The 11736-nt window shown below is 39.2% G+C and overlaps 1 protein-coding gene across 4 annotated transcripts in view; it reads right to left on the bottom strand.

Moving 5' to 3' along the window:
* Nucleotides 1–6455: 6455 nt before the first annotated feature.
* diaph1 (diaphanous related formin 1) overlaps nt 6456–11736 on the bottom strand; it is an 87448-nt gene continuing 82167 nt past the window's right edge. For 2 of the 4 annotated variants that reach the window (XM_011480127.3, XM_011480126.3), the window contains one exon: nt 6456–8443. In XM_011480127.3, the coding sequence (XP_011478429.1) occupies nt 8259–8443 (185 nt within the window). In that variant the 3' untranslated portion in view covers nt 6456–8258. Of the gene's footprint in view, nt 8444–8465; nt 9366–10073; nt 10118–11736 lie in introns of those variants that run through there. The other 2 variants (XM_011480129.3, XM_011480130.3) reach the window with 2 other exon arrangements.

Genomic DNA, 11736 nt, shown 5'->3' with positions numbered 1-11736 from the left:
AAAGTAAAATATGTCCAACACAAGAGGCCTTCAGCTCTCATCTGTCTGCCCAGCTGTTGGACAGGACAAGTTAAAAAATATTCCCGATCCTCTGCTGAGTCTTGTAGTAACCAGCTTTGATAACTAAAGAGACTACAGACAACAGTTGTAACTTGTCTACACAAAAGCCCCATCTGCTCTGTAATGGGATTAAATACTTCTGTGTTACTCGGGCTGTCTATGCACACAGCAGTGTGTTCTTCTTCACAATGACGCCCTCTTAGTCAATGTTGACATGGAGGACGGAGCGTTTCCTCAGTAAAAACATCCCTTCCTTTTAAGGGAAGACAAACTTTACTTCCACCTGACTAAACTCACAAACAAAGAAGCATACAAAGGAGCAGGAAATGCAGACGACAAGCTGAGGGAAGGAAAAGAGAATGTGGGAATAAAAGAAAGGTAACATGTTGGAAAAAAAACTTGGACACCTGACAAAGAAACTCAGTGATATTTCAACAGGAAGAAGCAGTCAGAAGACGGATCACATGTTGAGTTTTCAGGGAGACTGCTGTTGCTTCAGGCCATGTGATGATGGAGATGTCACTCAGTGCCGTGATGGCAAAGCCAATCGGTTGACACTCTATGGCCCATGTTAATTATCTGTTAATTGCATTTAATGTGGAGAATGTTCTACAAGGAGCCGAATAATTTGATCAATGACATTTCATGAAGACATGAGGACCGATGAAGGGGATTCAATGAAACAGGCAGAACCAGACTAACAGGCATAAAGGTGTTTTCTGGGCCTTACAGTAAGCAAACGCTAATTAAAAAAATGCTTCAAAACACATTAGTCCGAAAAATCTTTACGTTCTCATGTTTATAAAGGGATTTAACTCTCCTTTCTTTCTTTTGCTTTTATAAGCAGAAGATAAAACCCTGTTTCTCTGGTGCTGAAAGGCAAACTTTGAGAAATGTCAAAACAGTTCTGTTCCTAGAAATAAATAGAGATGGAGGCTGCAGAGCCAAGCTGAAGGCACACAAAGCTCTGCTGTTTCAGATGCCCGGCATGGTGACGCTAACAAACAGCCATGGAAACGAGAACAGACAGAAAGACATGCAAATCAAGAGTAGTGGGACATTTTATTAGGAGGAGAGTTTAAACACCACAAAGATGACATGCTCTATTTATTTCAATTTATTGCTCTTTCTTTTTCTCAGCTGCTGAGGTCACACCTCCTCATCCAACACACCCTCCCCTCCCTCCTCCAGGAGCAAGAGAGTGGCAGATATGCTCAGAGGTTTACTTTGCTACCTGGAGACCGACAGCTTCTCCCATCAGCCAATCAGTGGATGAGAAAAACAGTCTGCTGCTGTTTCATTGGTCCACCTCTCCTGCCAGCCCATCCCTGTATTGATGGCCGTTGTCTGGCCCTGCTGCAGCCAATTATACTGGCTCCCTTTTCTTTGTTCAGATCTTTTTTCTGTAGCAGTCCACTTTCATGCACATAATCACATGGACACACACATAAACACACAAATCTCCACTAATCCCCTGAATGTCACAACACCACCAAGAAGTCTAGGAAACAGGAAGAAAATGAAGCTCAATGTGGCAGTTTCCCCTGACTGAAACTCCACACAGGAACTCAAACATACAGACACATCGTATACTCAGGGACTAAGCTAATGCTGGTTGGGTGGGTGCACACATTCAACCATTTAAAACATCTTAGAAAGTTCCTGATAGCAACACACACTGATATACACACTGTTAACTCCTTTTATTCCTTTATTATTTTGGGTGTATTATGTTTATGTATTTTTGTATGTCTTGCTGACTTGTGTCTTACCTTTTTCAGTTTCACTTCCTGGGTCAAAGGACCCGATCTCTGGGTTTGGTAGGCTTTTGTAGGGCCTGACCAAAAATCAGCAATTAACCTCAACTGAAACCACCTGGCCCAGGGGAGGGGCCATGTCTTATAAAAGTGTGAATTTTGGTTCATGAGAGAGAGGAGTTTGGGTTTCAGAGCATGTATGGACATTGCTGCTGGTTACCTACTGTAAAATAAAAATAACAGCCATTTTCAGCATTCACAAAAACCTTGTGGAGTGGCTTTTATTGGTCTTGCCTTGGACCTGTCGGTCTCACTCCGGACAGGAGCGTGACACTCATGATAATAAAACATCAGCACATATCTACCAAACATGACTACAAATCCTCAAAGGATAACAACTGTAGATGCAAAACATAAAACTAATTTTAGTTATAAGTTGACTTCAAGGCTGCAAATCTGAACTGAGTTGCAGAAGGTGAGTTTATCATAGCAAGAAGTCAAATTGGACACCTGTCATCAGCATTTGCACTGTTTACCAATGTGCTTGGAAAGTGTAGTAAAAACTTAAAAGGAAAAGTTATGAATAAATTAAAGAGCTTTTCTATAAGAGGTTCAATAAAGAGGGATCCAAACTATAAAAGAGAAGCTTCCTCTTTTTTTGCTGTCTTCTTTGAGTAGGACAGAAAAAGACAGTAAACCAGAAAATGACTGAGCAAACAATTGGATATGTCTGCTTTAAACAGTTCAAGTTAAAAATCTAAAACACTGTGGGATGACCTTACACTCTATAGATCCCTCCATCTGTTGCCTCACACTTCTGAAAAGAAACTGCAGCTGGAAGATATTTAATGTAAATGATAGTCTTAACAGCTCTTTCACCTTTAGCACAAGAAACATGGAAAATCCCAGACAATCCATGACTCATGAATACGTGCACACACAAGAATTATGTGGGTGAACATGTGAAGCACAAGTTGTGTAGCACAAATAAACAGTTTGTCCTGATACATATTTTTCTCTTAATTTTCAGCTATAATGAAATGTAATTGTATATATTACCTTTTGCATTTTTTATCAAATACATTTCAAACGTGCATCTTTTTTTCTGTTTTCTCATGTTAATGTTGAAGTGAAGTGAAATTTTCCTCTCATTTCTGAGAGTTTTCCTAACCAATGAGCTCCCTTTCTTTCACTCTGAACTTCATGTGGAGTTTAATCTTCTTCACTTTATCTGTGAGTACTCTGATTCATCCAAAATGGCTCAATGGCAGAAAAAGTTTAGACAAAAGGTCATTTGGACTTAGAAAAACAAAAAAAAGTTGAGATGCCTTATACAAAAACTAATTTACGGTACTTTCTTTTTTCAGTTTGCTGTAGCTGACCTGTACAAGATGAGCTTCAAAGTTTACACACACACATACTGTGAGCACTGCCACAAAGACATTTGTATCCCGACACAAACTCACACCCACATCAGAAGACACCATCGACTGACAGATCCTAACACTTCAAACAAGGGCAACAAAGAGGAAGTAGCAGGCATGAGTCCAACACACACAAACAGGTTGTTTGTTGTCTGCTGCTCATACAATAAAGTGGGAGGAACGAATGACGAATGGATGAATGGTTTTTCTTGGCTTCTTTTTTTTTTTTTTTTTTTACAATGTTGGAAGAAAGCCTTCCTAAAAACAACAGTAATATGACTTATCAATTCAATCACAATATTCCTTTTTCCCCCCCGACATCCTGGATCTGTCCAAACTTTTCATGTAATCCATGGACACCAGTGAAGATCACAAATCACTGAAGAGAAAAGGTTCAGAGCACTGTCTAGTGTATGAAAGCGTTTCTGTAGTATAATTAAAAATAAAAGTCAATATCAGAAATGCTTTTTCATTTTCAAAATGTAACTGCATTTTTTGACTCAAAATTAAAAGGAAAAAGCAATCCGCCAAAATGCTTTTTCATTTTTTTCTTCAAAACCGCTTATTCTATCACTTAATTAAAATGATAAAGAAAATATTTGACATTTCATTTTCAAAAGGTTCTCTGGTAAATGTGTAGCAAAATTCCTTTAATTAAAATGGATTAACAGAAATGCTTTTTCATTTTCAAAATGTAACTGCATCAAATGACTCAAAATTAAAATGAAAAATCAATACTTCAAAATGCTTTTTCATTTCTACTAAAAAACAGCTAATTCTGTGTCATAATTGAAACGAAAATGCAAAGAGGGGATTGCATTTTCATTTTCACATCTAGCCTGCGAATAGTGTCTCATAATTCAATTCGAATGAGCATTTCCAGAGGGGAGGCGGGGCGATGACGTCAGTGCCATCTCCGTGTCTCCAGCTGCTAAGAGACACATTCTAGGAGCAGTGGAGCTTTGTGTTAGCAGCAGAGGAGAGGGCTTTGTGATGGTTGTGAACTTCTGATGATTTTACACAGCTTCTCAGGACTACGTAGCAGCATTTCCGCCTTCTGCGGTCCTCCTTCGGACGCACCGCGGTTCGTCGAAACTTCCCCCCGGACAAGCTTCGTCTTCGAACCGGCAGCCGTCTTCGCATAGCGGAGCGCGAAGCCCCGTGATCCGATGCTCCAGATCGCCGAAGGCGGAAGTGCTTATACGATCTGAGAAACTAAACCATCATATGAATTTGTGTTTCCAGTGGTGTCCAGAACAAAATAAAGGAGGATGCAATTCCAACATATTTACATCCAAGGTGCTCATTGCCCGGACAGAGTTTTAAGTACCTCCACGGCTAAATTTTTTTAGCACATATTAGCCTAATGCTAACCAGTCTTTGGGGGTCCTTGCAGCCAAGAAAAAAGCAGTGACCGCACAGATGCAAAAAATATGAGCGAGCAGGCCCTTAATAATAATCATGTCAGTAATAAAAGCACATTTAGAAGATAGTCTCCTGCAGCTTCCCGCTGAGTGTGTGTTGATCCAACCAGCAAACGTTTAGCATGTCGAAATCTGCTATAGCTGTTGATGGGGCTCCAGCTGTCATCGAACAGCAAAATCAGCACCAAGTATGTTCACCCACATACTATGCTACAGAATCGCTTCCATACTTGTGGGGTCTAGATGACCCAACTCCCAATGTCAAAGTGCCTAGGATAGCACAAGCGCTAATATAAATTGAAGCTTTTCACTCAGAAGTGAGTCGGTATAAATGTCACGAAAACATTCACTTTAAAAACTGATTCTAAAACCTAGAGTGGAAGGAGAAGAAATGTCTGGAGCTAACAGAGGAGAAACACATTTTCTAGTTATTTTATACGTATGATTGATTGAATTTTTTTTTATTTCTTTGATATAAACTAAAACCCAACACTCCTTTAGTAGGTTTAGTCTGGACATATTTTAGCCAAAAAAGCCAGCAAGCCTGTTAAGGAGCGAATAAGCAGGTTTATGCAAGTTTCAGGTCTTTAAATGTGAATTCCATTTTACAGGACAATTTCGTACTTTAGGTAGTTATGATAGCAAATTAAACAATAGGTCTTCAGAAATGTACTGCTTTTTTTAACTCAAGTAAGTTTAGGCAAAAATCAAGGATTTTTTTTGCATGATGCGCATGCAAGAGCAGACATTTCTATCCTCATTTAACTTTGTCAAAGCAACAGTATATTGGATTTAAGGACATCTTGTATCAAAGCAGCAGAATGCAGCCAGATCAAAGTAGAACTTTGTCCAATTGAAATATGTCATATTTGAAAACATGACAAAAAAGAAACTGTTTTTTCACACAAATACCAGAACACACTAAATTCTTAATGTGTATCTTTTGATATTAAAGCCACCTCCTTTAGTGTTTCTTTAGTGTTTAGAAGTTTCTTACTTTGACTTACTTCAATTATTTTTTTTTTAATAAATTGAACTAAGAAAAAGGCAGGCAAGAATACAGAATGAGAGCATGAGATAGCAAAAGTAAAAACCCATCAAATAAGAGGTAAACAAAATTGGGTTGAGTAAAGAAGAACGTCATAGATTTGAAAAACCTGGGCCAGAGGATTGGAGGTGTTTAAGGGGAGGATCAGTGGATTTCTGGACTGAGTTCTTATAGATTTTAGAAAGTAAGAATACCTTTTGTTGAGGTGTGATGCATTTGAAGAGTCATCCTGTTTTAACAAACAAGAGAACTACTAATAATCTCTTCTGGATGCTTTAGCTTGAAACTGTGAGCTTAAAAAAGTGCAATAAATCTGTGATTAGAAGGAAACTAACAATAAGAAAAAAACTAAAGCCAGACTATTGGATGAGTTTTGGAATGCTGTTGGCTTAAAGCACATGTGCAGAAAAATAAACACAGAAACATCAGTAGAGAAGAGGGAAACATTCCCCTCTTTTTCCAACATACTTATGTGTTTCTGCACACAAAACCACACATTGCTTATTTTTAAACCAATAAAAAGTACTTGGAAAGCCTGGAGCCAGAAAACCAGGGATTAATCTGTAAAAACAAAAACTAGTCCACTGTTTATGAATGTTTCTAGTTCTTTATGGCTTTAAAATAACAATCACAGAGCGCTCTCAGCACTGTAACAAGAGTGAGGAATCGTACAAAAAAACTTTCCATGAATTCCCAACTTTACTTCCCAAAAACCTGGAAAATTCAAACAACTGCACACAAGTAATGATGCAAAACATTTTAATTGTTCAGTGTAACAAACAAAGTATGTGCATGACTCCATAAAGCAATCTGGGGAAAAAAATTCAAATATGTTAAAATTGTCATAAAAATGTACATAGAAAAACAATCTCTTTAAAATGAAAAACACTGAATGAACAAATCACAACAAATATTCCAGTGATATCCATTTCAACATCAACCCATTTCTCCACTTAGACTTTCTACTTTCAGTTTAAACAATCATTTGTTGTCTGACAGAATACATATGAATATAGCAGACATGAATCAACAAGCGTGCTTCTTTGCATACAGCGGCATGGTTTGTGCAGGTGCAGCGCCTTGACCTAATCCTAGATTAAAATAGAAAACAGCAGTTGTTGGTGCCACTAAACCATGTGCTCTTCTCATCATCTTTCATGTCATGTAAAAAATTATTTCTACGCAGAGAAAGTTTGTCGTGTCTGTGGAGACTTTCAATCACAAAGACAGTGTGGGGAGTTCCCCTGAGATAGTCTGTTTTCAGGTCTGGGAGCACAAAGATTTGTAGAAAAGTACATTTTGCTTGGAGTATCAGCTTGTAGTTCAGATCAAAGCCCAAAAGATGGCAACATGGAAGCTGATGGCGAAGACATTCAGAGGTTATTGCTGCATTTTAGTTGGGGGGGATATACAGAACATGTCAACACATACTTGTGTCAGCAGTTCATAGGCTGTTTTCCAGTGCGCTATATTCTCAGCAGAAAGAGCAACACTATCATTTGTGACAGCAGGGTTTGTACCGTCCAGTAATTACAGATGGCCTATCACACGCACTTAAACCTATATGGAAGGATATGTGGGGAAAAGGGATTGGGCGCACACTAACTAAATATAGGAACCTAATGTCAAACTGAGACTCTCATGGACCAAAAAAAAAAAAAACACACACAGGCATGTAAACCGCTTCCATTACAGCATGTTTATGTGGATACACCCTTAAAAAAAAAGATGTCCTTACATTCAACTTTAAATCCCTGTATGGTTTAAGAGCAAATTTATATTCCAGGATGAATGCTGGTTTTTCAGTTATAAAAAATGAGGTGTTCCCAAAAAAATAATAACTTGTTTAAATCATCCCATTTTACGATTTAAAAATATGTTAAAGCACACCAGTGAACTAAATCCCTTTTCTGTAAAGACGCACAGAAACAATGGACAAGGTGATGAGTGCTGCTGATGAAGAGGTCCATATTCGACGGTACCACACCCTCCAGTACAATCTCATCACCTCTCCTCTTGGTTGGCACTTTTTTTCCCAGTGAACATATAAGATTACAAACAGTATCTCAGAAACAAATCAATGTGCCATGCATTAAAGCAATTCCTAGAAAGCACTTTAAACCATGCTCACGAAATGGCGAATTTTCATGCATTTCCAGGATCAGTCAAACAAAATGACAACAAAGCAGTGGCTTCACTATGTTAAGTCTTTGCAAAAGGACCAATTTGCCCCTTTGAAGAGTGGAATGTGATTGATGCTATGTAGGGGAAAAAAGTAGGAATATTTATGTACATGGAGCGAATACAGTATGTTTAATATTGTAAAGAATGAGGCTGAGGTAACTGTCCTGCCCCCAGCCTCCGCATGCTGCTGCCCCCCCCACCCCCACAAAAAAAAAACTGACAAAAACAAAACAATGCTGTCCTAAAAAGATTGGTTGAACATGAAAATAATTTAATTTTATATTGGCTGCTGGAATGCTCACTAAAATTCTATTTGTGCTAAATAATAAACTGTATAAAGGGGAACTTTCCCCATTTGAGACTAACTGGAGCGAAAAAGAGCCGTATCCAATAACTCCTCCAAAGACTGTGCTCCTTCTAGTTTGGGCTCCTCCTTTCCTGTCTTCATCCTTTTTGTGCGCTCTTTACTGGATGTGGACTTCTCGTCCTGCATCAGCTCTTTGGCCAGGATATTGGTGACAGCATGGCCGGCCTGCCTGTGGTTGGCTAAGGAGAGGAAAAAGCAGAGTGAGATCAACAAAGAAAAAACCCTTCAAATCATTCCATGCAGATGTATCGGTGTGTTTCATGCACAACCCAGAAGGAAAACGGCGAGACGGTTAAACAAATGTCCCCATTTCAGTAGAAGCTGACTGCTTCACTGCAAATTGAGAACTTCAAAAGAGTAACAATCAGAAAAGCTCACAGCAACATGTAACACGCTTTACATGCCAACTTTAAGTATGAAAAAACAAAAGTAATGCAACACATTGGATGTTGCTAACACACACACATGCAGTACTCTGGCACCCATGTACACACATGGGTTAGTGATGTGGCTCTGTGGATATGGATTAAAATAATAACTGGAGCAACTTGTGCTAAAGTCAGATTAGAGTCCGCTTGATCCTAGTGGAGTAAGTGAGGAAGAAGATGGGAAGTAAGAAATGTGTAGAGGAAGGGAATGTGGGAGCATAAGGAATGGAGGATGGTGTGTGTTCATGCAAGAAGGGGAGGAAGGAGTTGTGGCAGAGAAGAGAAAAACACTGTGGAAAGCAGGATGATTCATACTGTGGAAGATTAAAGACTGAGGGATGAAAGAGAGGAACACTGACTCAGAGCAGGAAGGAGCTCAAGTGATATCCAGACAGTGGCAGGGATGGTGACGGAAAGCCATCCAAAGGAACCAGAGTGCATCATGGGCTATTTTAATACATAGCAGTACCATTTAAATGTGTATTCTTGATCAAATACTATTTCTTCTCTTATTTCTTCACTGTGTTCTGCTCCCTCATTGGCTGTTGACCTAGTCAATCTCCGTGCTCATCTCCCGTCAAGAATGTGTTCAGTTTACATAAATCTTCAATTGTGAGCAGATCTTTGTCTTCATTCTGTAATCTTGGACTTATTTTTCAATGAAGGTTTGAACCTGAAGAGTTTAAACAAGAGAAAAGTGGGAAAATGTTAATGTCTGTCTGAGAAGAGTGTATAAAGTGTGTAGTGAGAAGATGTACAGCCTTAAAACATCTAAGGCAGATTTCACCTATTGTGGGTTATTTCCAGAAAATCCCGCTATAAACGAAGGAACACGGTAATATCAAAAGACTTTTAAGTATAAGCTTTAATCTCTGTCCTTAAACACTTTCATAGTAAAATAAAGAACCTTGCATTTCATTGAGATCATTCTTTGGGCAAAAAGCACATTTTCTATTTGCATTTGTAAAAAAAAAAAGTCTGCTTCTTTAAATTAGGAAACATATTTTCAATCTTCCTATCAAATGTTTACATTTAAAGTCATAATCATGTGTTTTGTGATGCTTGTATTCCTTAACCTGCTTCCATGACTTCCTCTCCCTCCCACACACCTGCCTCGTCTCATAATTTACCATTCTACACTCCCTCTGCATCAGCTGTGCAGCAGCGGCCATCTTGGACTATATAGGTCAGTGACAGGTTGTGTGCTGTTGGTGTATGTCTGCTCTATGTGGAAAGCTCTGTAACTCAAAAGACGCTACAGGAGACATATGTTAGAAAATACATCAAATAAGTGAACTGGTAAGAAGATGCATGCAAATATGAAACGGCAACACAACTTGAGGGTGAAAGGACACACACATGAGAAAGGGCACACATTTACCAATCAGGTTTCCAGAATAAGCTGCGACAAGGATATAATCGAGTCTAGAAAAAATGGATTTGGAGACTCAAGGTTATATAATGAGTTGATATCTGAGATGAACCAGTCAGTAAAACTGATAAGGCACATCAATGTGAACTTACACAGGCGGATCTCTGTATTTCTGTTATGCCGTCTATTTTTACTTATCTCAAAACGTCTCTCTCTTCTAACTTGAGAATTATGCAAATGACCTAAAAATCCAGTTGAGAACGTGTCATGAAATGAGTATGTGCACATCTAGTCCACAAGTGAAACCCCGCAGAGAGGATCTTCAAAGGCTGTCACAGAGCTCCTCTTTTGTCTCATCTTCCCACTCCTGCTACAGAGGCATGCAGCAGAGGAAGACAACAGAGGAAGGAGCCTGGGATTAAGAGGAACCTGAAATAGTAATACAAGGCTCTTCTGCAGTAATATCAGTCTTTCAGATTAGGAATATACGCTGCTTTTCATTGGCTCCGTTTTCTAACTGGAAGTGGAAAACCAAACTGCTGTGTTACTGGCACATCGGTTGTAAAATTCTCACCGTGACTATTAACAATCAATAACCACTATGTGAAGATCATGACAGATCTTTGCATAAAGCATGATGTATGCAACACGGAGACAAACACTGCTAAGTGATTGTGTCGGGTCAGACTGGGCTGAAAGGATCATCTGTGAGACATTACACACTAGGACACTCAGTAATGACTGCCTGATGTGAGAAAGAATGCTTTGTTGTGAAATTAAGTATTGCTGCTTTTATGAAAGGAAGAACAAATGCAGGAAGGAAACAGAATTTTTTTTTTAAAGACACCTCTAAGAGAGAGTATGAGATGGTAACTGTAGTACCATGTTATAGAGCCTCATGTATGTTCTGGTGAGTTTACAGATGAAGACCCAACCTCAACATGTCAAATTTAGAAGGGAATAATGCCACCCTCTTCAGGCTGTAGAGGGTAACACACTCCAGCTTCAGAGCAAAGAACCATGGGAAACTGTGACATCATCCAGCATCCTTTGTGCTGCTATTTTGGAGATAGCATTGATCTAAAAGCATGCATTTCCCGTCAATGGTGCATATGTGTGGTTGAACTTAATGGTCTCGCTTTATGTGACATCACTGTTCCGCACAGGTCTTGACTGATGACTGTTTTTCATCTGAATGACATCTCTTTGTGTTTGTCACATCTGTGAAAGCACACGCCTTCAAAGCGTGTCTTCTGTTTCTCTAGGAGCAGTGTTGAACTATCGTGTGCCTTCATGGTTGCTATGCTCTTTATCTCAGTCCAGCTTTGATTGGTGCTTTGCCAGCTAGTTGCCTCAGTGATTGGCTGCTCCTGACAGGGTCACGACCTGGCAGATGGGTCTCCAGAGAACTTTCAGACACCATTCCTCTACTTGAATTTACGCGAACCCTTTTATTCTGATGCAACAAATTCGACAAAAATTTGGAACCAAGCATCAATAACATTAAATGACAAGTGTCTAAGCTAATAATCCAAAGCTGATGGTGATAGTACATTGCTCTGGAATGTAATAAGAGCAGCTGGTTGGATGTATTGGTATGCAAAGACACATGCAGGCCTTTGAATCGGCATGCAAGCATCTGGCGTGTGTGCTTTGTTTGGATGTGTTTAAG

The sequence above is a fragment of the Oryzias latipes genome, chromosome 10, assembly GCF_002234675.1.
Source record: "Oryzias latipes chromosome 10, ASM223467v1".
NCBI lineage: Eukaryota > Metazoa > Chordata > Actinopteri > Beloniformes > Adrianichthyidae > Oryzias > Oryzias latipes.
This window is presented reverse-complemented; position numbering and strand designations above follow the sequence as displayed.